The sequence below is a fragment of the Exophiala mesophila genome (genome assembly GCF_000836275.1).
Source record: "Exophiala mesophila strain CBS 40295 unplaced genomic scaffold supercont1.3, whole genome shotgun sequence".
Lineage (NCBI taxonomy): Eukaryota > Fungi > Ascomycota > Eurotiomycetes > Chaetothyriales > Herpotrichiellaceae > Exophiala > Exophiala mesophila.
In genome coordinates this window covers 3,571,778-3,597,118 of record NW_015622506.1, presented here as the reverse complement: position 1 = coordinate 3,597,118, position 25,341 = coordinate 3,571,778, and the positions used below count along the sequence as shown (strand labels likewise).

At 50.2% G+C, this 25,341-nt stretch overlaps 8 protein-coding genes across 8 annotated transcripts; 6 read left to right on the top strand and 2 right to left on the bottom strand.

The window, feature by feature from the left end:
• Positions 1-40: 40 nt before the first annotated feature.
• On the top strand, positions 41-628 carry PV10_04821 (uncharacterized protein; the record flags this gene model as incomplete). Its single annotated transcript, XM_016369406.1, has 1 exon — positions 41-628. The coding sequence occupies one exon, from the start codon at positions 41-43 to the stop codon at positions 626-628; it is 588 nt and encodes a 195-aa protein (XP_016225194.1).
• Positions 629-6,324: 5,696 nt separating this feature from the next.
• PV10_04820 (uncharacterized protein) lies at positions 6,325-7,591 on the top strand (the record flags this gene model as incomplete). Its single annotated transcript, XM_016369405.1, has 4 exons — positions 6,325-6,442; positions 6,506-6,767; positions 6,813-7,332; positions 7,385-7,591. 4 exons carry the CDS (start codon positions 6,325-6,327, stop codon positions 7,589-7,591), a joined length of 1,107 nt encoding a protein of 368 aa, XP_016225193.1.
• A 1,927-nt stretch (positions 7,592-9,518) lies between these two features.
• On the top strand, positions 9,519-11,726 carry PV10_04819 (uncharacterized protein; the record flags this gene model as incomplete). Its single annotated transcript, XM_016369404.1, has 3 exons — positions 9,519-10,332; positions 10,412-10,770; positions 10,821-11,726. 3 exons carry the CDS (start codon positions 9,519-9,521, stop codon positions 11,724-11,726), a joined length of 2,079 nt encoding a protein of 692 aa, XP_016225192.1.
• Positions 11,727-13,382: 1,656 nt separating this feature from the next.
• PV10_04818 (uncharacterized protein) lies at positions 13,383-18,414 on the top strand. The gene is made up of 2 exons (XM_016369403.1): positions 13,383-17,157; positions 17,212-18,414. The coding sequence occupies exons 1-2, from the start codon at positions 14,011-14,013 to the stop codon at positions 17,731-17,733; spliced, it is 3,669 nt and encodes a 1,222-aa protein (XP_016225191.1). The 5' UTR covers positions 13,383-14,010; the 3' UTR covers positions 17,734-18,414.
• Positions 18,415-18,483: 69 nt separating this feature from the next.
• On the top strand, positions 18,484-20,066 carry PV10_04817 (uncharacterized protein). The gene is made up of 3 exons (XM_016369402.1): positions 18,484-19,454; positions 19,522-19,686; positions 19,755-20,066. The coding sequence occupies exons 1-3, from the start codon at positions 18,630-18,632 to the stop codon at positions 19,785-19,787; spliced, it is 1,023 nt and encodes a 340-aa protein (XP_016225190.1). The 5' UTR covers positions 18,484-18,629; the 3' UTR covers positions 19,788-20,066.
• Positions 20,067-20,253: 187 nt separating this feature from the next.
• On the bottom strand, positions 20,254-21,623 carry PV10_04816 (uncharacterized protein; the record flags this gene model as incomplete). The annotated part of the gene is made up of 2 exons (XM_016369401.1): positions 20,254-21,385; positions 21,448-21,623. The coding sequence occupies 2 exons, from the start codon at positions 21,621-21,623 to the stop codon at positions 20,254-20,256; spliced, it is 1,308 nt and encodes a 435-aa protein (XP_016225189.1).
• A 901-nt stretch (positions 21,624-22,524) lies between these two features.
• PV10_04815 (uncharacterized protein) lies at positions 22,525-24,983 on the top strand. Its single transcript, XM_016369400.1, has 3 exons — positions 22,525-22,932; positions 22,989-23,222; positions 23,290-24,983. The coding sequence occupies exons 1-3, from the start codon at positions 22,917-22,919 to the stop codon at positions 24,027-24,029; spliced, it is 990 nt and encodes a 329-aa protein (XP_016225188.1). The 5' UTR covers positions 22,525-22,916; the 3' UTR covers positions 24,030-24,983.
• PV10_04814 (uncharacterized protein) lies at positions 23,984-25,270 on the bottom strand. Its single transcript, XM_016369399.1, has 3 exons — positions 25,026-25,270; positions 24,712-24,824; positions 23,984-24,651 (listed from the first exon to the last, which is right to left on the bottom strand). The coding sequence occupies exons 1-3, from the start codon at positions 25,105-25,107 to the stop codon at positions 24,262-24,264; spliced, it is 585 nt and encodes a 194-aa protein (XP_016225187.1). The 5' UTR covers positions 25,108-25,270; the 3' UTR covers positions 23,984-24,261.
• Between the last annotated feature and the right edge of the window lie 71 nt (positions 25,271-25,341).

Sequence of the window (25,341 nt, the reverse complement as noted above, 5' to 3'; positions counted from 1 at the left end):
GAAGTCTGCGAACAAAATTACCCTGCACTCATCTCCTGCTATGCGTGGACAAGACGATGACGGACAGGCCATAAATCCCGTCTTTCCTGGTAAAACACAACTCAGATGGCTCCATTTTGTCCGACTCCGGTCTTTTGGCGAAACATCACGACATCTACGCCGGAAATCCTGGAAAATGTCACTGGCAACGATCCTATACGGGAGTTCTGGCGGCAACTATTTCCAGCTCCAGTTGTTTACTGACACAGCACCTCAACGTTGGGCTCTCCAGAGACATCTGATGAAACGTCTGATGAGCACCCGGACATGCATCAAAATAGCACGATATCTGCCAAGGGGAGTTAAATCTGCCCCTACCTCACCCTCGATCGGGATACTGGTAAAGCCAATGGTATCGATTCACTCGAGATACGTGCATTCATCTCATCACGAAGATTGCGTCGTTCTTGAATGGCCACGAAATGACTGCTCAACCTCAGTTGGACTGACTTTCGAAATACTATCCTCTCCAGACACTTTCACGTTGTTGGCCAGAGGACCCTGGTGTCTCGCAGGCCTTTTAAATTTGGCAGGGGAGAGACATAGAGAAATCTCGGCATTCCTTCTCATCAGCCAAAAATTGTTTTGACAGCTCAGGGATGTTGAAGATGAGACTACAAGATCCGCTAAACTTGACCAACTCGTGGCTCCTAAGTATTGAAGCACGACTGAACGCATTCCAGCTGTCCACCACAGGAAACAAGATCTGACAACTTCAACCCGAAAACCGTGGGGAGGGTTTGAAATTGTTGCCAGAGAACGAATATAGAAATAGTTGATGACATGGAACTACCAAGCTATGTGCAAAACCATCACCTCACAGAAACTGAATCTGGACGGGTATGCCTTCGATCTAAGCTTCATACTGATCTCTCGTTTCCAAAGTGCCCATGGCTGGCGATGCCTTTTCGGAGTGCAGATATAGCCCCTCATTTCTCAAAGGATTTTCCGGTGAGAATTTCTAGAACAATTACTCCGTGCTTCTGCAACGGCTCAAATGGCAGGTCTATCGCTCATGGCCGCCATGATGTCTGTGATAGTCTGCGAGCAAGTCCATCGACTGATTAGTATTGCCAACTGGAATCCGATGTTCAGCCTCTTCTAGTGACTAATCTCTAGGATAGGTATAGCGCATCAGCCAAGGATTTTAGTCGTTTTGTTTACGATACCATACGTCCGGATGAGGCAGCACCTAGGCACCGATCCTCCAGTCTCGCTCTGAACTACCTACTTTGTATGCCATGGCCGAGCTCGCCCTGAATGCCCATGGATGGTAGAAGTTAGCAAGAGTTAAATACAACTACAACCCGATCTCAACTTTCGCTGTCTCAGTGTCACTGGCACATAAATTTACCCAAGTACTGAACACCAAATAAGTAGTGGGCACTGCCCCATGGCTACTGGATAATGATCACGGTCTCTAAAAATCGTCAACGAGCCCAGTTCTGACTCTGTGAATTTGTCTACCAACTGGAAGGACGCCATTAGACCCCAATGGCTCCTTACAGGCGAATATTATCGCTGCCACTCCCCCGTGCAACAATCAACGGTCAGAAGTTGCTCATAGAATCCGCCAATCTGACGTGCGCGGTCGACCAGATGGATCTCGAGGATCCAATGCCTCTTTTGCCCTTTCGCATCAAGCTGATTCATTCTTTCTTGATTGCCTTCGGTGATATACAGGGTGATCTTGTCATTTGGGATCCTCTCATGAGGGAAGGACCCAACTAGATGGCCAGCAATGGGCCCACCAAACTCCCAACCCTCTTCTCGAGCCACTTCGTGAGCAATGCCATATAATTCACCACCTGTTATATCCACGTTCTCTTTGTATCGAGATTTGACCTTGTTCCAGACCGGTTCAAGGCTGTCGCGCAGCTTCATCTTGACTGGGTCTTCTCCAAGCACAAAGGTGCGCCCAAAATCAGCTTCCCAAGCTTCAAACACCGGGCCCAGGTCCACGAAAAGGATATCGTCTGGTTGTATGATGCGATCCTCGGGGTTTTCGGCATACGGCATCAACGTGTGAGGACCACTTCTGACGACGCGCTTGTGCCAATGCGTGCGCACGTTGAATCGTTTCGACCCAAGCTCATGGATCTCATTGCTCAGAGCCTTCTCGCTGACTCCGGGACGAATCAAATCCCGTCCAATCTCTTCAAAGAGCTTGAGGGCCATGGTCTGCGCATCTAAGAGAGCGCTGGCTCGTTGCTGCTCTGTAGCATCCATGTCGACTCGATTTTTATGCTACGCAAGAACGAGGCCTGCACCAAAAGGAAGAGAGAAATTCCCCCAATTGTTGGGGTTGGCGCCTGACCTCGGTAGGCTTACCACTTGTGCGAAGCGGCTTCGAGGGGTGACGGAGAATCCCGCGTACGCTGTGCTAGAAGTGTTGACAATCGAATGGACTGAGTGTACCCTGCTCGCCTGGGATCTGGGCGTCGGAGGACATCCAGAACTTGAATATTGGCCTTGCTACAAAGTCTAAAATCATACAGCTAGGTCAAGAGTGTGTTTGAAGAATCATACCTCGCTCGAGGCGGCCCAATTCAAATGGTTGGGAGCTCGTCCGCGCTGATGGATTCCTGCTCTACACTCATGACAATTACCTAATGTATGAAACCGCTCGGATGAGTACACTGGATCAACGGTGTCATAATCACCAAATTTATCGATTCAAGTGCATACAGCCGTCTTCATCGATTTAAAAAATTGGGAGTAACATTTCAGAATTTTAACAAATTTTCGCCTTTCGCCGTTCTAAGTATTTTCCAAGCTACCTCGAAACCCCACAATCTATCCAACGAGCGGAGAGGGGCCACGAACTCTGTGTCTCCCTCATGCAGCGACATCAATATCCCGTGGACCGAGGGGAGGCCGGCTCGCGGCTAGGTTGCATTGGCGAAACAGTCTGACCTCCTCTGGTGCGAATGCACCTACGACGCTGTGCAGGACGCCGTGGTTGTTGAACAAAACCAGATCCCCCTCCTCCCAATCATGGGCATACACGAGTTCGGGAGAAATGCCGGGTCGCTGTAAGTCGTGGAGAATCTCGCGCACCTCTGCTAAATCATCGATCACACTGCCATCCTTCAGATGGATTTTACGCACCACGGAAGGGTGGACTTGGAGAGCTAGCTGGTCTGTCACTGGATTTCGCCATGCCATGGGCAGGACCTGTATATCACTTTCGTGCTCGACGGGTGGAAGTTGGTCTAGGGGAACCTCTTTACCCTCTGAACTTATGCCGAGGCCATCGGGGCGCGACTTCACAGATGAAATCCACACATACGGGTGTGGAGCATATTCTATCTTCGAAGTCAAGACAAACTCCCGTTTCTCGGGACTGAGCCTATCCAACATCTTATAGCCGGAGACGAAAGCGGTGGTCCCAAGAGGAACGTCGAGCGTATCGTTTGAACCATCGTCGTACAACAGAGTCTGTCGCCTGCCCTTAGGAACCTGGACTGCCAGGAGAGACGTGACAAGCGGTGGGTGGAGCTCTCCATAAAGGGCTGCGTCGATATGCCAACGGTAGAATCGAGTATAGTCCAAATCATGATCATTAGGAATCACGGTTTGGTGGAAAGTTCGGTGGTGAGGATGTCTTAGCTGAACGTTGGTGAGACCTTCATATTCAGCGATAAAGCCATTGCCGATGACCTGAACTTCTGGTTGATGGGGGATGGTCTTGAGGTCTGGATGGAGAACTGAACGCTTCGCGTCTATCGTCTTCCCGTGTCCGTATGACATAGCGTCGGGGTCGAAGCGGCGGGTCAATTCAGCTTGGGCTTTGGGAGTGAGATTTCCTTGCGATTTGATACAAATCACGTTGTACGTATAGAGAACGTTGCGAAGGACTTCGAAGTCTTTGGTTGATAGAGAATTCAAGTCCACATTTTCGACCAGGGCTCCAAGATCCGGGGTCGCTGGACTGATAGGTTGGACAGTGATGGTTGCCATCGCAAAAGGGCTGATTGACGGAATGTGCTTTTACCGATTCAATGCAAAGGATGTGCTAAAGTGTTCGTCGTAACTCGTGAGGGCTGTTCGTCTATGTGCACTAGATTGTGTAATGGCTTTGTGCAGAACCAACATGTTTCTGGGAGGCATTGATTTTATAACCATTATTTCGAATCAACCTCCTCTTAATAATCAGGCAAAGTGAAGTCATCGCAGGTGTACAACGAAGATTGCCTCGTACGTGAAGATCAACATGTGAGGCACAATATCGTCCCAGATAGGACGGCCACGCCGCCATAGTCCGAGTACGAAGCCAGGCCGGAGGTCTCCGTAAGTGGAAGCAAGATCTGTTTCGCGGGTTTGGCGCCACATTGCGTGCCTACCTAGGGAGTTAGGTAAGATGATGCTACGATTAGCAATACACTCGAGCCTATCAAGGCATTATGAATTACTGTTTTGTCAATGATGAAGTGATAAGCAACCATCGAATATCTTTGCGTGGAAACCGATGATCATCATGCAACCCTCTCTAGCATTTTGAGACAACTCTACCGTCCAGACAACGCAGGAAAAACTATAGTACCTAGTAGTTTCTGACTATTAGGCTGTCTGACGTTCATCTATCATGCTCACCCTGACACCACTTCACCCTTTTTCGAAGGATAAAGTGTGCTAGGCCGCAGGAGAAAACCAGACGAAGCGTGGGTTCGCAGGATATCAATTCATAAAGGCTATCTCAGGTTGCTGCCAGTGTCGAGATCTACAATACCACTTTTGGTCCTCCCACTGGAACCACTCCATTGCCCTCTTCTCGCATGTCTTAAGGTGAAGTTGCCAGCCACGGTCCAGGATCTCCTTCGAAGTTCAATTCCCAATGCCTCTGTCAATCTCTCTGGGGTCCTAGCTTGTCCAAGAATTGATAAAGCTACCTATATTCAAAAGCTGTTTCAGCGAGTATGTCAGTCTTGCATGTGGCTACATTTGTAGAATGCTAGAGCCACTTCCTCACCTTGCGTAGGCCCAGCCAGCCCATCAGTCATTTGCCATTCCGCGATGTATACATCTTTCAGTTTGCTTCGAATTTCGGCGACAACCCTCAACATAGTCGATGATACCGCGGGCAACTTCGCATCGGTCATTTCCGATCGAGACCCCTTGTGATTCCAACTCCTGCAGACTGGTTTGGAGCAATTCCAGCTTCGAGTCAGTGGCTTCAAGCCTTCTTAACGCACGCACAAGGCTGGTCACTCCTGTCAATTGATTATTACGGATAATGAGAACTAGACTCTCTGCGGATGTGGCCATTTTCGAAAGGTGATGAAAATCAAGGAGGCGAGAATTTCCTAACCCCGGTGGTTTATAATACCCTCTTCATCGAGGCGACCTTGTTAATAAGATAGGATTTCGCGCGGAGATAGTCATCAGATCGTGATTCGTACAACGTGCCCAGGTGTGGAAGCTGCAAGCGATAGCACCGGAACTGCCAATGCCTTGCTATCTCGGGATCTGGCGGTCGCTGCTTTCCAAGCCTCTGTGTCGTCCCTATGATCCTCCCAAATACTTCGGCTTTTCTTTCTCGCCAGTGAGGGGCTCATGACGCTAGCTTATCTGCATCACAGTTCACAAAGCATGTTATTGCGCAGTGAGGGAGAGCCATTTTCCCTCCGACCTTCCCCTCCCCTCCTCTCTGCACCTCATCTCGATCTTAACCAAGACTCAAAATCATCCGTTATCTACTCGAAGTATTGTACTGGGTCCATAGTCCGACATTCTCTCATGGACTCCAGGATTCGCGAGGAGGATGCGACTTGCTATTGCTGAAATGTTGACCTGGAAGGTGATTTCAAAGGAGACTGGGTAGAAATGAAGATAGTTCATATAGACGCAATTCTTGGTGGAGTATGAGGTTACCTGGGTAGTCTAAGCCCATGTAGGTGCATGGCAGCGAGTTAATTACCCAAGTACTCGGTATTAATATACAAGTAACGATACCGAGGCCAAGGAGCTAACTAACGTAGTAGTGGTTCTTTGGCTAGTATAACGAGGACTAAACGAGGGTTAATTCGTACGCTAATTAATCGGTACCCCCTGATTTACCTATGTAGGTTATTCTCTAGGTCTTACGAGAGACTATTATCGACAACTGGTTAAGTCGTCCCACCAGGCCCCTGCACGACTTCACGGACTATCTGCCTCGAGGCACAATCTGTCATGTGAATCACATCACGCAAAGACATCGAGATTTTTTTTCTTGGAGAGTGTGGTAACATAAATCTCCCGATCCAGATCTAACTAAAATCGTCGCTTGAGATAGTTCGGAGGATGGCTAGCTTATCATCAACAGATGCCAACAACGCACATCAAATGGCATGGGTAGATATTACCTACACAGACACTGCTGTCATCCTTGATCATTCGTCTTTCATCGCCCACCGCACCAGTACTAGTGGTGGACTTATCGTTGATTTTTCCAGTGCAGACTCCTATCTCTAAGCCAAGTCAGCGTGGCAGAGCACTGCATCCCTGCTGCTCGTCGCCAACCAGGTTGGCTTCTGCGGCCAGGCCCAAGGTGAAAGTTGCTACTTCAAGGTGGACAAGCTAGAGTTCGCCGACTCTCTTCGCAGCTGTAGTGCGTCTGGAAAGTATCAAGAAATCCGGGATGTCTTGGTCTTCGCTGATGTTGAATGGGGTGTATACATCCCTGGCGCCCGCCCTCCTCGATTTACTCCCGGCTCGGGAGCTTCGCAGACACATGGTGGTGGCTCGTAGTCATCGTCCTCAACTACTTCAAGCCATCCTTATGTCACTAGCTCGTCGAGTAGGAGGCTACCCGACCGTTTCCGGAGGGAGTTCCGGTGGCTATTCTTCGACGACTGGGTCAGCAAGCCCAATAGGGTCTTCCACAACCATTGGCTCCTCCGACTCTGTCATACTCGTCTGGCCTTGAGTCTGGGTCTCGGAGGAGCTTTCGATCTGACCATGCTGGAATATGTCGTGAAACAAGTCTTGCGAATGGCCCGGCCTGACATGATGGTCATGTTTGGCTTTGAATTCGCAGTCTTGTCCATAACAACCATCAGTACCGTCATAAGATATGCAATCAACCTGGTCGAAATCGGCATGGTTCGAGAACAGAAGAAACAACGCATTGAGGAGACCAAGAAAGAGAGAATGCAAACCGCTGTCACACAATACCAGGATGCTCATGCTCTAAAAACCAACAACAATGCTTCCTCCGACCCAGAAAATCAATCTCCAACCATGGAGAGGCAGGGCAGCACAGCAGGGTGCGAGACAAGGGCCGCGAAACTACCAATTTGGGCCCTTGCGGTTTGGCGTTGGCGCTGTCCAAGGTGGAAACATGTTTGAAGAGCTCCAACAGCAATTGGCAGCTGATGGACGGCCAAATCCTGCACCTCAGGCTAATGGCGATGCGAATGGTCCTCGTCAATTTGGTATGGGCGTTCGATGGGCTGGGCTGCGAGGACGATCGGCGAGACTTCGATCGCAAAGGGGAGTTAAATCTGCCCCGAACTCACCCTCGATCGGAATCCGGGTGTCGCCGCCTTGTGTTTTCAGTCAATTCTGAGATGCTTCTCGAAGTCTATTACAGTGGAGGAGAGTTACTTGTATAACCCTCATATGATAGTGCAGCCCCTCCACGCAACTCCACACAATGCTACAACTTGCAATAACATCTTATGTAACACAACTGCCCTAAACAGGGCCCAACCTGGAGCCATCTGGAGGACAGCTCACAACGAATATCTTGCTCTCAACATTGTATCTCAATCCTGGAATCTCCGGCCGCTTGCTTCTCTTCCTCCGGAGCGCCGCTGCTTTCATTCGAATTATGCTCCTCGTAATATGGTATGATAGCTGCCACCACTTGTCCGCATAGTAGACACCCCGGTGTGTATTGCAGAAGGATGTGTGGTGCACTGGCATTCATCCAGTTTGTGGTCACACCCAAGAGAACACCAACCATTGCTGCTATCGTTAGAATCGACTTTCGCCAGCGGCTATGTTTTCTCCTTCCAAGCACTAGCATGGACACAGCGAAGATGATTATGGCAGTCATCAATACCTCCGGTGACGGATCTCGACAGAGTTCAATCTTACCAGCGTTGTCAGTATTTGCCATCCCATACTTCCGAGACTTACCACTATGTTTCGCAGTTCCCTATATGCTTTCGCACACATATATGAACCGGAACTGCCGCCGGACCCAGTTTTTTGCAGCGTATAAATCTCTTCGATGTGGAAACTCGGTTCTCCATCTTCCTTCCCAAATTCCAACGCAATGCGATTTCTTAAAGATTCCAACTTATATCTGATGCTTGCAACTTCGTCTAGCATGCCCGAATGGTAACTCGTGTGTTTGTGTCTCATATCATATTGACTAATAACCAACGCGGCGCCTAACCCGGACGCAATCGAGGCGATCGTTCGTACTGTGGATTCGAGTAAGTGCGGAAACGACACTGCGACGCCGGGAGCAGGACTTATTTCCATGGTAAAAGCTGGGAGACATATAGGCAGGCGGGAAACTCCAGTCAAGTCAGAAGGGTGTTGATGTCGCAGTTGAATGGGGCTGGGCGAAAGGAGGAATGACTATTTTGCTAGATCGCTCACCCAGCCTTGAGGAGCAAAAGAGAGAACAGGGAAGCACCGAAACGGGCCCAAAAGCCAGGTGGTGAGGAAGGCAACCAAAAGGCAACCAGATACGAGTGCCAACGTACAGTGAGATTAAATTGACCAGTCAGCACACTTCTAACAGGGTTGGAAACCTGTTTTTAAATCTTCTGGTGGCTGTGGCTGAAGCGGACAAGCTGGAGCAAGGTAAATTGTCATCCTTCTGATGCAGCAGCCAACTCCGATCTCAGTAAGTTAGGTACATTAGGAGCTTATTACCAGGCTGAAGTCACAGAAGTAAAATAACTACCCATCCACACCTACCTATCCCATTCATCATCCCATCCCATTCATCATCCCATCCCATCCTGACCAGGGTGGGAGCAATCGGTCACCCTCCTCCCCTATATCACTCACATTCCCGGATCTCTTACCATTACTTTTTTTCGAGCCAAGGCGTATGTATATGTTTGCTTTCCTTTACCTTCTACATGGCTACTCCAATTGTGCCTAGACAATAGAGTCCATAGCGAGCACGTCCCGTATTCACAGCGAGGATAGAGGTTGAACAAAAACAAGCCTTGTCAACTTTTAGCACGCTGTCGCTAGACAGGTGCTCAGGCTCAGACTCCGCATCAAACCATCGACCTTCAGGTAAAAGGACTGTGCTCGACGAAAGACCGAGCAAGTTGAGACCGGTCAAAAGTATGTCTAGTCGCAGCAGCGCGTCTCATTCTCCCAGACTGCAGTCACAGGCGTGTCGTTCATCTCCACCCAGATCTAGCCCAAAGGTTCAACATTGTCAACATGGTGCTTTGGGCAGAACCAAAGTACCCAATCGCGACCTATATGACCCCGAGCGGTCACATAAAGAGACCAATATGTTCCTTGATTCAGATGCTAGACCAACTAGCCAAGAGCAGCATATCCATGAGTTCAAGGGTACATACGCCGAGCTTGTAATGGCGGAGAAAAGATCCGTTGAAATATACCAGGCACAGTCGCAGCAGACGTATCGTTCATCTCCACCCAAGTCCAGCCCAAAGGTTCAACATTGTCAACATGGTGCTTTGGGCACAACCCAAGGACCCCATCGCGACCTATATGACCCCAAGTGGTCGCATCAAGAGACCAAGATGTTCCCTCAGCCAGATACTAGACCGATCAGCCAAGAGCAGCTTATCAATGAGGTCAAAGGTATCTACGCCGGGCTTGTGATGGTAGAGAAAAAATGCGTTGAAATATGCCAGTCCCAGTCGCAGCAAACAAACAAGTTGACCGATGAGCAGTGGCAGGCGTTGATAGCTCTGCATCGAACGCTGTTACATGAGCATCACGACTTCTTTCTGGCAAGCCAGCATCCAACTGCCACTCCTGCACTGAGGAGACTCCCACAAAAATATGCCATGCCAGCGAGAATGTGGCGGCATGGGATCCATGGTTTCCTCGAATTATTAAGGCATCGCTTGCCACATTCGCTTGAACATATGCTGAGCTTCGTCTACTTGGCGTATCAGATGATGGGCCTCTTGATGGAGTCGGTTCCAGCATTTCATGAAACATGGATTGAATGCCTCGGCGATCTGGCTCGATATCGAATGGCGATTGAGGAAACAGATATGAGGGATCGTGAAATTTGGTCAAATGTGGCAAGGACGTGGTACAACCGTGCTGCTGATCGCTCGCCAGATACTGGTAAGGGACTGCCTTGCTGACACATACAGGTACCCTAATGCTCTATTCTTTTCTTCTTCTAATGGTTTTCTTCTTGCAGGACGGATCCAGCACCATCTAGCGGTACTAGCTAGACCTAATGTCGTCAGCCAACTTTTTTACTACTCAAAGGCATTGGTATGTGCCACTCCATTTGTTGACACCAGAGAGTCGATTGAGCGTCTATTCTCGCCGTTGCTGGACCAGCCAAATGAAGTTACAACTCGAAATATCCTCCCCTTCTTACGTGAGGCCCAAGAGAACCTGGATCGACAGAATTTCGTTGGTGGCCAATGGCCTGAAGATTTCCTCGTGCGTGGCTTGCTTTGGGCACTATACTACTATCCACCCGACCTTTTCGAGGGCCAAAAGGTCGATGAGAACGAAAGCATGCTGGAGCACCCAAGCCACCACGCGCTCGTAAGTGTGCAGTGTTATCTTACTGTTATCTCACTGATAATGGTTTGTAGTTTACTCATCATGCATACCATGACCCCAAGAGACGACCGTTTGCTGCAGGAAGTTCTCCTACGACCCTCATTGAATCTACGACGGAAAATGCGAACCAATTCCAGGCACTGAGTCCTTGGACAAACACGGCTAGACGATTTCAAAACGTGGTGAACAAATCGATTAGAGCTGTGCTCGAAGGGCCGGAGTTATCAGTTTTACAGCGCCTTCTAGCAACGACATCTACGTTTAAGCTGCTATCGCCAGTCCTTGCCCAAGAGCCACCAGATTCATCTCCAACGCTCGCTGAGCATTCATCGGAGATACCTCAGGAGTCCCACCACTGGGGATACGTTGCTGTCGGGTTTGGCAAATTTCTAGTACTTAATTTTGGTCCACCAATTGTGTTGTGTATTTTACTTCGTATCATCCAGAATATTGCATTCCGATGGTCGAACCGTACTGCATGGCGCAAATCGGATCAACTGAAGAATCGATTTGACCATACAGAGTACTGCGCTCTTGTGTCGGCAGCGCTTTACTTAGCGGCTGCGAGACTTCCCGATCCATGGAAGGTGTGCCTTGTGGTTGATGCTGGCTGGTACCAAAAGCAACATTGGGATGCACACTTGGCCGCGCAGCGTCAAATCAGGACCGGCAATGTCGCAGAATACCTTGTCTGCCTGTTTTCGAGCTTCCTTTTGGCAGGGGCTGTCTGTTGGGTTGCCGGTCCCTACGGCGGTGGTCTCGTGGATTTTGTCTCTTTGATTCCAATCTCGTCGCTGGCCGTTGTCAAGCTTATCACTAGTGGCATTATTCCGGCTCTTACAGGGAATACTGGCCTACCTGGATCATGGGGCCACCATTTGCCTCTGCCCGCAGTTACTCAACCTCCCCGTGTGAGACGACTCACCGATAGGAATTGACGGACAAAATGGAAGCCAACGCGATCTACTCAGAAATGATTGCTCCTACTTGTTGCAAACCTCCACCCGCAGCGCGCCCAGGTAGGGTTCTATGGGAAAGTATTTCCCTCCAGTCAAGGCTCGACATCATTTTGAACTTCAGCCTTCATATATAACACTGGCTTTAATATGCCTGTATACGTTAAGTAAGCAATGCTGTGATGCAGCCACAAAAGGGTGTGTATACGTTCACGGGGCTTAGGCTTGGGATGAGAGAGTCCAGATAAACCTCAAGTCGCATTAGGTACTATTGAAATCATGACGAAGACCTGGACACCTTCTGAATGCATCTCAGCGCTCAGTTACTGTAAGGATAATTGTGAATATGTCTTCCGGCTCCGTTCTAAGTTGGCATTCCCGTCGCATCTGTGATGAGTGTCTCTCGACGTTCTCTCAATCGCCAGGCCATTCATGTGCATCAGGATATTTGGATGATTCATCTCTTGTGACGCCGTCATCTTCTCAAACACTAAGGGAGTACTCTGTACGGTTCAATAATCGATTCAGTGGTCATCCAGACTAAGTATTTAACAATTCATTTCCGCTCCTTTAACGGGCGCCCCCACAGAAACGAATAGCAAGAGAAAAAAAAAATGGACGCAGAGTAGTTGAGATAGCAGGCTTTGCCACTTGTAAGAATTTTGTACTTTTACCTTGGATTGGGCGGAGGACACGGGGATGAGCATAATGAGTAGGCCCGGCTCGTGAGGTGAGGGCAGATTTTAGTTCCACTATCCTGCCAGGGTCACACAAAGTTGGCACTGAGGATGACTGCCGTGTCTGCCCGTCTCGAACAGTATGGTCTTTATAAGGCTGACCTGGCAATGCTCGAAGACAACTCAGTAGGTGGGTTCGGGCGTCAATCCAGGCATCGGGTAATCAGCTAATCTGGCACATTGACCAAGCACAGGCTAAAAGGGGTGCACCTGAATCTACTGCGTATGGTCAATTGGGGTGACAATTATTGAGTTTTGGCTACAGTACCTAGGTACCTAGTCAGTGCCTTGCTACGGCTAAGTGGTATGTACCTACCTACTAAGTACCTAGTAGTGGGTTGGAAATCTCTACTCCGTAGTAGTAAGTAGACATCTGCACCAGTATAGGAAGGTGTGCCTACCGCGGCTTCATACTGAATACTTACTACTTCAGGTAGGCACATCCGTAAAGACCAATTACTGCCCACCTAGGAAGAGGGCGAAAAGGCATTTGGGGGCCCCCAGCGGCCCGGGGGTCCTCACACATCGCATGCTTTTCAACTAACCGCCACTAACAAGGTCCCCTAAACGGCGACCCGTGACGGACCAGCTGTCAGGCAACCTCCTTTACAGCCTTGAACCGCCACTGCCCCCGTGACTCCCCGCCATTATTGTTCAAGGGACATCCCAGGAGGAACAGAAAACTGTGGTCAAGACACACAAACGCACACCCAAGAAGCCCTATCAGGCTATCATGCCTGGACCACAGCTTCGAGGGCCTCTCGGGCCCCAGGGGCTCTAAAGTCAATTAGTACTGGGCCAGACTTTGCCCTGAGTTCCTGACTACCACCCAGACACTCTCTCCATCCAAGTACTCCATCCACTTCCATCTCGAAACCCTATCCCGCATGGCCTCCTCGGCCAACTCGGTGCCACCCAAGTCGTGCATCACCTTCATCGCGAATCACCATCACACAACTGCTGCTCCCCTGTATCTCCCTTCCCACCTCATCCCTCCCATCTCGTCCTGACCTCGAAACGAACTCGGTTTGGTGACAAGATTTGCTCCATCTTCCAAAGCCTTGCAGCCTCTCACTTCGCCGCTGGTCTCCCTACTCATCCGCTCGCCTTGCCTACATTGTCCTCCTGCCTCTATCCTGACTCCTCTGCACCACCACCGACCCAAGGATAACCCCCCACTTTCCGACACCGCTGCTTCAATAACCCAGCCCGCCTTCAAGCGCTCACCTCCCCTTTTGTCGACCTCATTACCCTCCAAGCCATCCTCAAGACCCTTCACCTCGGTACTCTCGTTGACATTCTATACTTGACGCTGGCCAGGAGCATCTCCGACCAGACACACTCTCTCGCTTGAAATACACGCCTTGTTCATCGTCCTTGCCCTACTTGGCACAGTTTCAGCCTCCACCGTGCTCGATCATCTCTACAACCAGACGCAGGCGATCATGCAGTTCTTGATGACCACACTGCGCTCCAGAAGGCAGGTCATCACCCTCGGCCTCTCCCACACTGCATAGTCGATATTGGCGATGCAAGATCTGCACAAGGTAGGACAGAGTCACAGTTTGCAGGCAGAGCCCGTCAAGACTCGCTCGGCGCTCGGCGGCGCCTTTACTTACATTGAACCATCTCGCTCTCCTCCAACGGATCGTCTTTCACCACCCTTGCAATCGGCCGCCATGTCCGCCGTCTCTCCCCGGCGCCGGGCCGCTCAGGAGGCTGCTATGGACAGTTATATCGCTAGCCCCGACCCTCCACCGCCCATTTTAGTCCGTGCCTTGTACAACTACAACGCCGACGACGAGACCAGTCTGAGTTTTCGACAGGGCGATATCATTCATGTAATAACTCAATTGGAGAGTGGATGGTGGGATGGGGTCATTAACAACGTCAGGGGCTGGTTCCCTAGTAATTATACCGTCGAAATAAATGCGGACGACATGGTTGCGTCTGGCAACGAGGACAGCGAAACAGGCTCTGGTACCGAGGAGGACTATGATGAAGAGGAGGAGGATGATTCTGATAACCATACCCAAGATGGCGACTCCGACCTGCCCATCGAGGGCAATAGCACACTCCTCCAGGATGAGGCAGCCTTCTGGGTTCCCCAAGCCACTCCAGACGGACGTTTATATTATTTCAACACCCAGACTGGCGTCAGCACTATGGAGTTACCTCTAGAAACCCCCACCAGCCCCGATGAAACAGGCCCTAGGGATCGCACCAATTTCTATGTCCCCGAACAAACAAGACCCCCACCCCAGATGATGGCACAGGGCTACTATCAAGCTGAAGACGAGTATGACGGTTCTGCCTCGGAGGCCGACGGCGAACCGTCCAGCTGGTCTCCCCGCAGAAACCGCTCTTTGGCCTCCGACGGTGTCTCGACATCGACGTCCATGGACTCAATCGACATCAGCGCTGCCAGGCAAGCAGGCAAACAAATTCCTCCCAGCTCTACCAGCACCTTTGGTTCTCAAGCCATTTCCAGCGCCCTGCCCCCCCTGGGCATATCAACAACTTCGTTCACCACTCCACTACAGCCTCGTCTCGTCAAGTCACCCGTTCCCAGGTACTTTGTTGACAACACCATGGCCACACCAGCCACGTGGGATACACTGATTGAAAACATGCGTTCTGCCATTGACGCTTATCGTAGCGCTATTCGCACTCGCGCACGTGCCGATTATCTGCGTCGAGCGGAGGATATCTCAGACCATCTCCGCATCCTTCTCACAGCCGGCTCTGGAACCACCGACAATCATTCAGGCAACCCCTCTATCATTTCATCCAACAAGGCTCTCTACCCACACTTTCGGGAGATGATGTCAAAATTTTCCAAGCTTGTCTTGTCGTCCCATATTGCTGCAGCAGATTGGCCAGGCCCAGATGCCCTAGCCAAGTGTTTGCAAGAGGCCGACGGAGTGATGAATGGGGTCTATGGCTATGTTGAGGTGGCCCGACAACAGAGAGGGGAAGAAATTCCGCGATTAAATCCTGGCTTTATTGTCGGCAGCAACGCGGGTGGAAACTGGCACGACAATAACCTTGACTTCCAGGCCAATCTGGACGAAGTCTCATTCATGGACTCTGGTGATGAATCTCGCTCACGACCGTCCACGCCCCTTGACCCCACCGTGTTGAGAAGGATCGACGAGTGTAAGAAGAACATCACCCAAGCATTGCGACAAGTGGAAGAGTCGTTGAACCTTCCGGAAAAGATTATCACTCCCACCAGGCAGGCGGTCATTGGTGACACTGTTTGTCAAATGGCTGGCATTGCGTTCAACCAGTTCAGGCCCTGGATCCAACTCATCGAATCCATCGATCTGTCCGCTGTGGGAAATTCATTCCAGAACCCGAATTTGGCAGACTTTGCAGCCCAGAAGCAGCAAGCGTACGACGCGGCGGCTGCGCTGTTGCTAAGGTGCCAGGAAATTACGTCTCCTCTGCCGGACGAATGGGCTGAGACCCGAGGTGACCCTCTGGACAGTCTCCTAAACAACGTCCGCGAGGCATCCAAGGAGCTGGACACCAGCATTGCCAAGCTAGGATATGCCCTCCAACTATTGCTACCTGTGACGGCGCTCAACACGTCGTCGACGAATAAGAAGGACCATCGACTGACAGACGGGGGCGAAATCTACCAAAGTCATCACCTGCGAGGAGACTCGTTGCAGCGACCTGCACTCGCAGATATTGGTCAGTCGAAATCATACACTATGGGTCAGGATGCTGCGGGAGACAAGCTGCGAAGACCGCCCACCAAGGACAAAGCCAGGCAATTTTTCGGTCAACTGCCACCCAATCTCGCCAACATCAAGACAGCCAACGAACCGAGTTTCACGCCAGGAGAAGATATGCCCTGGTACCTACAACTTGATCACGTGGATGAAGTTCAATATAATACGGTCAACGGTGTACAACAGGTCAAGAGTGGATCATTGACCGGCTTGGTGGAACAATTGACCCGGCACGATCGCCCCGATACCATGTTTGCCACCACATTCTTGCTGACCTACCGCTCCTTCACATCAGCGTCGGAGCTGTTTGAGCTTCTGGTGAGGCGATTCAACCTGCAACCACCAAAAGGGCTGACGAGGGACGAATACTTGATCTGGGAAGAGCACAAACAAAAGCCTGCACGATTTCGAGTGTTGAACATTCTCAAGTCGTGGCTGGAACTGTACTGGATGGAAAGTGAGAGTGAGACGAGTCAGAACATCCTAGAAAGGATCCTGGCATTTGCGAAAAGCACATTTGCTAGCACCAAGATACCGCTGGCCAAAGCGTTGATCACTATCGTTGATCAACGGATGAAAGGACAGGAGACGACGTCCAAGAAGTTGATATTAACATTGAACAGTTCGGCGCCGCTTCCGATCCTACCCAAGAACATGAAGAAGATCAAATTTTTGGATATTGACCCTCTGGAGTTTGCAAGACAGCTGACCATTATGGAAGCGAAGCTATACGGCAAGATCAAGCCGGTGGAATGTTTGGAAAAGACGTGGCAGAAGAAGACGAGTGCCGAGACGAGTGAAGCCGCTCCCAACGTGCAGGCTTTGATTTTGCACTCGAACCAATTGACCAACTGGGCGGCGGAGATGATTTTGAGTTACCCGGAGGTCAAGAAGCGGGTGTATGTGATCAAACAATTTGTTGCCATCTCAGAAGTAAGTGGAGCAGATGAGTCAATGGGCGAGGATAGACGAGACTAACAAGTGCAGAAATGTCGACAACTGAACAACTTTTCAGCGGTGACTGCGATTGTGTCAGCGCTGGGGATGTCTCCGATTCAGCGACTGAACCGGACGTGGCAGCAAGTGCCTCCAAAGACGAATCAAATACTCGAATCGCTCCGCCATCTCATCTCGACGACCAAGAATTTTAGTGTGTACCGAGAGACACTGCACGCCGCGACACCTCCTTGTATCCCATTCCTGGGAGTGTACCTGACGGATCTGATCTTCATTGAGGACGGAATCGCGTCGTTGATGAAGAACACGGAGTTGATCAACTTTGCGAAGCGTACCAAGACGGCGGAGGTGATTCGAGACATTCAGTCATACCAGAATGTGCCGTACGGACTGGCGCCCGTGCCGGAACTGCAAGACTGGATATTCAATAACATGAGAAATGCAGGCGATGTGCAAGAGGTGAGCATGTACGATCGCAGTCTGAAGGTGGAGCCTCGAGAGCGAGAGGAGGAAAAGATTGCACGACTGTTATCTGAGTCGGGCTTTTTATGAGATATCAAGACCATTATGACATATTTTGGGATAATCTGTGGTTGGGAAGACCTTCTTTGGACATTGGCACACAGCGCTCTGTGCTTACACGATGGCGGGAATTGGTGAATACCCCTACAGACCGTTTGAATTTGAACATCATGATGAATTGGACGACTTAGCATGAGGCCCGACATGGGTAGACTCTGTTCGGCATGTTGACTCAATTGGGGGTGAGCGGAGAGCTTTGGATAATATTCCAGGCTGCGTTGTGACGCTGCGGTGATCGTAGATGGAGATGTTTCCTTGACGGAGGATTCCCACACGGGTCAGGAGATGGGGAATTGACAATTGTCATCATTATGATTCTTATTGACTCGTTTGTTTGTTTCTCTCGTCGTACTAGAAGTCCCTAGGGCAAAGGGCGAGAACAAAAGTCTTCAGGGTCCTTGTGAGAATTGGTGGCCATGGATGGAAAAGATGGACGCATACGAAGAGGAAGAAGAAATGATCCCAAGGCCACTGCAGTCGCTCCTTCCTGCTCCAGCGAGGTCAAGTCAGGGAAGTCACAGGTCTGCACATTCCTTCCGTGAGGTTACAAAGAATGTCGCTGGCCACTTCTTGTCTACTTTTTGTCTACTCACTTTGTAGAGAGGCATCAACCACCTTACTCAAGCGGCCAAGTCTCTTGTGATTCATGACTATATATATTCTCTCTCCTTTCTACCGACACCTTGTATCATTTCATCTCCAAATTCTGAATTTGGAGAAGCAAAAACCCCCTCCGGACTATCATCCTAGTTGACCGGCCGACCCACCGTCGCACCCCATATTGCATTGACTGTGACCAGATATCTGTTCGTCTTATTGTCCTTATCTTCAATACCTCACATCCTCTACAGCTCCAAGACAAGTACATGCCTCGTCTCTCCCAACCTGCCACTCCATTGGCCTCGTTGCGATTCCTGCGTCGAGCTGCATTCTCGCCCTCTTCCCCGCACCGATTTCACAACCACCATCGTTGTTACCACCCACTCTCCTCAATACCACGTCCTCGGGGCCAGAACCCTCAGTTGAATCAGTCGATACTTGCCTCCCCGGCCCTTCGAACCATGTCCTCCCTTTCTGCCCAGGCTAAGCGCCTCGCTGGCAAGACCATCGTTGTCACTGGCGCCAGCAGCGGCATTGGCAAATCCGTCGCTCAAGAGTTCGCGCGCACATCCCCGGACAATCTCAAGATTGTCATCACAGCTCGCCGAATTGACACTCTCAAAAAGGTGGCTGCTGAGATCAACAGCGAGGTCGGCTCCGGTGTAAAAGTCCTCCCTGTCCAGCTCGACGTCTCTGACCCCAAAGCCGTGGCTGGTTTTGTTGGTGGTTTGCCAGAAGAGTTTCGCAACATCGATGTTCTTGTAAACAATGCTGGCCTAGTCAAGGGTGTCGACCAGGCGCCCAACATCAAGGCTGATGATATCAACGTCATGTTCGCCACCAACGTCACCGGCTTGATTAACATGACACAGGAGGTCTTGAAGATCTTCAAGGCCAAGAATGGTGGTAAGGACGGTGGTAGCGGGGATATCATCAACATTGGCTCCATCGCTGGCCGTGAGGGCTATCCCGGAGGCAGTATTTACTGTGCCACCAAAGCTGCAGTCCGGACATTTACCGATTCATTAAGGAGAGAGTTGATTGCCACGAGAATCAGGGTCATTGAGATCGATCCTGGCCAAGTCGAGACGGTAAGCTCACCCAACTCCAAGATGAAATCCGTTGTTGTCACTGGTTTGACTGACTTGACTTCATTAGGAATTCTCCATTGTTCGTTTTGGCGGCGACAAGGCCAAGGCCGATGCCGTATACAAGGGTGTTGAGCCTCTCACCCCCGACGACATTGCAGAGATCGTCGTCTTCACAGTCGGACGAAGGGAAAACGTCGTCATTGCCGACACCTTGATTTTCCCCAATCACCAGGTCAGTCCCATCCAGTGTTCATCTGTTCACATCAGCCATGGTAAGAACTAGCATCTGACATTGTTTAGGCCGCCGCAACTGTCATGCATCGAAAATCATAGCCGGGTCATGCCAGTCTGGTAATAGCACCGGTGCAGAGAGGCTGTTGAAAGCCAGTCCCACGTACTACTATATGTATGGACTGTCGATTTTATTCGCATCTCCAATGTTACTGTAGATAGTGACCGACTTATTAGATATGTGGGAAGACGTCACGCTAGTTCAATACTGGTTTGCACGTTTAAAATTTGAGACACCTTGAATGGCAGATATCTCACCAGCTAGCCTGCACCCCCCGGGCTGAATGGCCATGCAGATGAAAATATGTATGCTACTGCAACTCATTCCCCATTCTTCGTTCGATCCATCTATCAGTGCAAACCCATGACTTCCGCTCTTCCAGTCGAGATCATTTCTCTCAAAGTGGCCAAAGACATAAGTTGCCCAATGACTTGACAATTCAGTTTTGAGCGCTCCAACCAACATTGTCTCATTTCGACGCTCCAACACTTTCGTCGTCATGGTTAGCTAAGCCTTCCGAGCCTTCTTATTCGGCCGGCCCGTCTTTGGCGACATGAGTTGCTCCATCATCTCGGCATACGCTCGCTTTAGACTTGGTCGAGGTTCAGGACGCAATGAAACGCGAGCTCGAGGTGGCATGGCGCGGGACGCTCGCTGCAGCTCCTGCCTGGGTGGCGAAGGTGGTGGAGGAGGCGGCGGCGGCGGCGACGACGATGGTGGTGGTCGTGGTGATGACTGCTGCTGTCGTGGTCCTCGTGCCGTGACCTTTGACTTGGTTCCTTTGGCATTGCCATTTCCATTACCAGATTGTTTGCCATTGCCGCTATTGGTACCGTTGGGCTTGCGATTGTTATCGTTGCCATTCTGACCCCGACTGTCGCCACGACGCCGATTATCACCATGGTCTTGAACGCTTCCAAAGGCTCGATCTGTTCTTTCTTCTTCTTCTGCTGCTGCTGCTGCTGCTGCTGGAGTCTTTCCTTTTGCCTCTCTATCTGGGTTTCTTCTGGTAGGGCTTTTTCTCACGGGGCTCTTTCTGATAGTGATCTTTGTTTGTCGAAGTTGCCGTGAATTGCTTGATTGACCTATCGACCAGGTCTCTGTGCCCTTGGCATTGCTTCTCACTAGATGTTCGGCTGCGGCGAGAATTTCAAAATGGCCGATCTCTCTCGCATCTCCGTTTGTATCCAACAGCACCATTGCCAGCGCCGCTGACGAGCCAGATGGCCAGTATGTGCCTGTTGTGTCGTTCAAATTCATGTTGTAGGTCGGCTGTCTTGAGCCAGAAGTAATCATGCCATCTTCCTCGAATGATCCTCCGAGCGACATGTCCAGTGCTTGAGATCGCTGGTAAAGCTCGTCAAGAATATCATCTCCCACGGACCGCGCTCCGATGGCTCTTCCGGAAGGGACAACGAATCCTTGGAGTTGTTTATCAATCGTCGACGGGAGTGGAAGGCCGAGGGTTGTGGGATCTGGATACACCCAGTTGGATGGCTGTGCCGGCGTTCCCCATGAGCTGTGATGTTGTGGGAAACCATGGTTTGTTGTTGTTGTTGCTGCTGTTGTTGCCTCCCAAGGCCCGCTGGCCGTGTCGAGAGTCCGATCCAGAGCAGGATCAATCGGTGGATGGTGATTGCTATGACTTCGTCAGTTAGAGGAACGGGGTTCAGAAAAGGATGTCGATCGCAAAGGACATACGTATTTTCAATTGATCCTGGCCCGACACCATAAGCTGGTGTCTGGGAGTTGGCATTGAAGCCACAGTCATGGCTGGATTGTTGTCGGCTCAGCTCTTCAGACGAGGCAGACTGTTCGATGCTGGCTTGAGCCGTTCCTTGGCCGAGATACATTGGCGGATTCTTGTATCGAACCATCTTGATGAAGCCCGTTGGAGATCAAAAGATTAGGAGGACAGAAGACAGAGGACAGATGACTCAGGAATCAAAGCACAATCTCAGCAAGAAAGTAGAGTTCACAAGACCGTGAACTTTTTATTTTCAAGCTCGTCGAATGTGAGAATGTGAATGCATCGGGAAGAAGGTCTCGCATGAGCATGGCGTTCTGTCACATTTCTGCCCGACCCCAATGGCGTTCATTCAGACAAAGCGACCAGCGCAAAGTGCGTCGACATGGCGATCTCGTAACCCATGCAGCAGCATTGGCATCGATGTCGTCGCGCGACCCATGCGCGGGCGACAGCCCGAGGACCATGTGTCGTTGATGACGAGATGAAATAATTATATATATGTATAGGTATGTATATATATATATACAACGAGGAAAGGGGGAAACAGAAAACTTGGAGATACGCGGCGTTCGAGATTTATATAGGCATCTGGTGCGATGAATGACTCACGGTAGTGAATGGAAGGGAGTTGATATTGAGAACTAAATGAGTCTGAGAGAGAGCCAGTCATGGATTCTTACCAACTTAACGTGTTCCCTTACCTGATTAACGTATTGCGGTATCAATGGGCGTCGTTTAGAATTCATGTTAATGTAGTGGCGCACTTCACTGACAAGTGACTAGTGGCAGTTTTCACTGAATGGCGGCAGGATTCACTGAACGTCCCTCCTGGTTCTGTCAAAGTGAGTCTGTCTGTCAAATTCACAACATACGGAGTAGTAGGTCATCTAAACGAAATACACGATGATTCTCCCAGACGACGTTAACTTGATATGTGACATATGACGCGTTGCCTGTTTGGGAAATGCGAGAGCCTCGCGTGGCATTTCTTCACCCGCCGCTTCAACAGGTTTGGTCATCCTGGTTCATCTTCCTCCGCAGGTCAACTCAGCATTGGGACGTTGAATTTGCCTCGAATCTACAATGTTGACCCTTCGACAAGACTGACCTTACTGAGATTGAACCCACAGCCCCCCCTGATCCTCTCATTTGACTCCATCTTTGCCCCCGGTTTTCGAGGTGAGACGCCACCTCTCTCGCCTTGGCTGCGACCAACTTCCTCGACCCTGCGAACTCATCAATTGCCTCGATGCGACCAGTACGACGTTGACGACATTCGCCCATTTGCCACCGTGGAGGGCTCGGTTTCAGTAGCAAACAACATGAATGAACGCCGTTGATTCTTTTGCCTCCAGTCCCTGTTTCCATTCGTCGTCTCACTGCGCGGGAGTCGATCGCTCGACGATCAACATTTCCTGCCATGCCTGGACTTCCTGGTACGTTGTTTACACTCGCAAGCAGATCTTCTCTTGACTTACTTTTTATTAAATAGCCAGTATTGATCTCGACGAGTGTATCGCCCAACTGTACAAGAAGAATCTCCTCGCCGAATCCCTGATCGAGGCCATATGTGCAAAGGCAAAGGAGCTGTTGATGAAAGAGAGCAATGTCGTCCATATTTCAGCACCGGTCACTGTTGTCGGGGATATTCATGGCCAGTTCTTTGACATGATTGAGATCTTTAAGATTGGAGGATTTTGTCCAGATACCAATTACCTCTTTCTTGGTGAGTCTTGTCTTGTTTTGGAGATGGGTTGATTCATGGGCGCAACGTAACTGACCATCCTGTCCAGGTGACTATGTCGATCGTGGTCTGTTCAGCGTCGAAACCATTTCTCTTTTAGTGTGCCTGAAGCTACGATACCCGTCACGAGTCCATTTGATCCGTGGCAACCATGAATCACGAGGCGTCACTCAGTCATACGGGTTCTACACAGAGTGCGCCAGAAAATACGGCAATGCCAACGTCTGGCATTATTTCACCGACATGTTCGATTTCCTGACACTCAGTGTCGTCATCAACAACCAAATATTTTGCGTCCACGGAGGTCTTTCACCTTCCATCCACTCGATCGACCAGATCAAAATCATCGACCGATATCGAGAAATCCCCCACGAAGGTCCCATGGCCGACTTGGTCTGGTCCGACCCTGACCCGGAAAGGGACGAGTTCTCTCTGTCGCCTCGAGGCGCTGGATACACTTTTGGAGGCGATGTGGTCAAGAAGTTCTTGCAGGTCAATAGCATGTCCCACATTCTACGTGCCCACCAGCTGTGTCAGGAGGGTTATCAGGTCTTGTACGATGACCGGTTGAGTACCGTTTGGAGTGCTCCCAATTACTGCTACCGATGTGGTAACCTGGCCAGTGTCCTTGAAGTTAGCGACGCCGGAGACCGGTATTTCAACATCTTTGACGCAGCGCCGGAGAATGATGTCCATCGAACCGAGCAACAGCAACAGCAGCAACAGCAACAGCAGCAACAGAATCAGGGCAAAGACGGCCAAGGTTCTCATATCGAGTATTTCCTCTAGACATGTGATTCTACACCTTCCCATGTTTCTATTCTGAACTAGGAGAATAAGAACTCACTACAGAGACAATGTTGTCTCCTCGCGCTCAAGTGCTGGTCACGTGTTGGACCGACCAGCTACAACGCGAATACCCCAGCCTTGGATCTCATCATCATGCTCTCGAGATTCAGTGCACCAGGCAACTGGTCTGGTCTGGAAACTCCTCATAACTCCCATGGTGGGCTATCGTCAATCACCAGTTCTTGGCAATGTCAAACGACCATTCAAACTTCAGATGGGTGACATCGTCGTCATCGACAAACCGCGAAATCGCATCGTAGTGACCCCGAGCCATCATGCCGGAAGGCGCTTCCTCAGGTGCGAATTTCTTGGTGTATGTCGGCTTGTCTTTGGTATTTGGTGCATAGCTGCCAATCATTTCCTGGTCTTTGCCGAGAGGGATACCCTTGCGCTTCAGAGTTTGAACATACTTCAGACCAGAGAGAACCTGATGCTGAACGACGAAAACGGCCTTCATTTGATACTTGCACCCTTCCTTGATGGTAAAGGGCTTGCCTTTCAATGAATCCAAAGCTCCTGGCTGAGAAAGATCGATCGTGATGTCAGGTCGACCCTCGACTTCCTATGCTGGGTGATTAGCTCAAATAGATTTACAGAAGAACTTTGGTGGCGAGATAGATACCAGAGCAAGAGACTTGATGATACACAGCCGAGGATCATTGGGATCCGAGACCGAGTTACCAGCAGCTAGACCAAGAGAAGCCTTCCATCTATTCAAAGCATCGTCTTCCTGATCTGAAATGTGTGATTGTTGGTTAGTCGTATGGTCATGTTATTGTCTTGTTCTGGCTGGTATGAGAGGCATGCCAAGAAGAGTCAAAGGGAGTGGTTGAAGAGAATCCCAAGGATACACAAGACTATTGAGTAGACGTACGACAATCATGGACAATAGACCAGCCTTGTGCCACAGATGTCGGTTGATGTGAACTTACTTACCCAGACTGTGATATTCGTCCAATGTCTTCTTCTCCCCCACCTTGAACCCTGGCGTCTTGTCCGCCGCTGCGTCGTCCGCCATGTTGGTCCCTTGATTGAGTGTTCTGAGTTGCAATAAATCCGAAGTCTTAGACGACGAAGTTTCAATCTTGAGATCTCGGATACAGACAGTGTAGAGTCAGCGAAGTCCAGAGAAACCCAAGCAAGATCTTGGGCAGACGGATATGAGGGGCACCTGAGACATGAAGCGTAGCAAGAATAGAATCATAGAGGCGGTCAGATTGCATGTTTCCCAATGCGGTAAGGTCAGATGTTG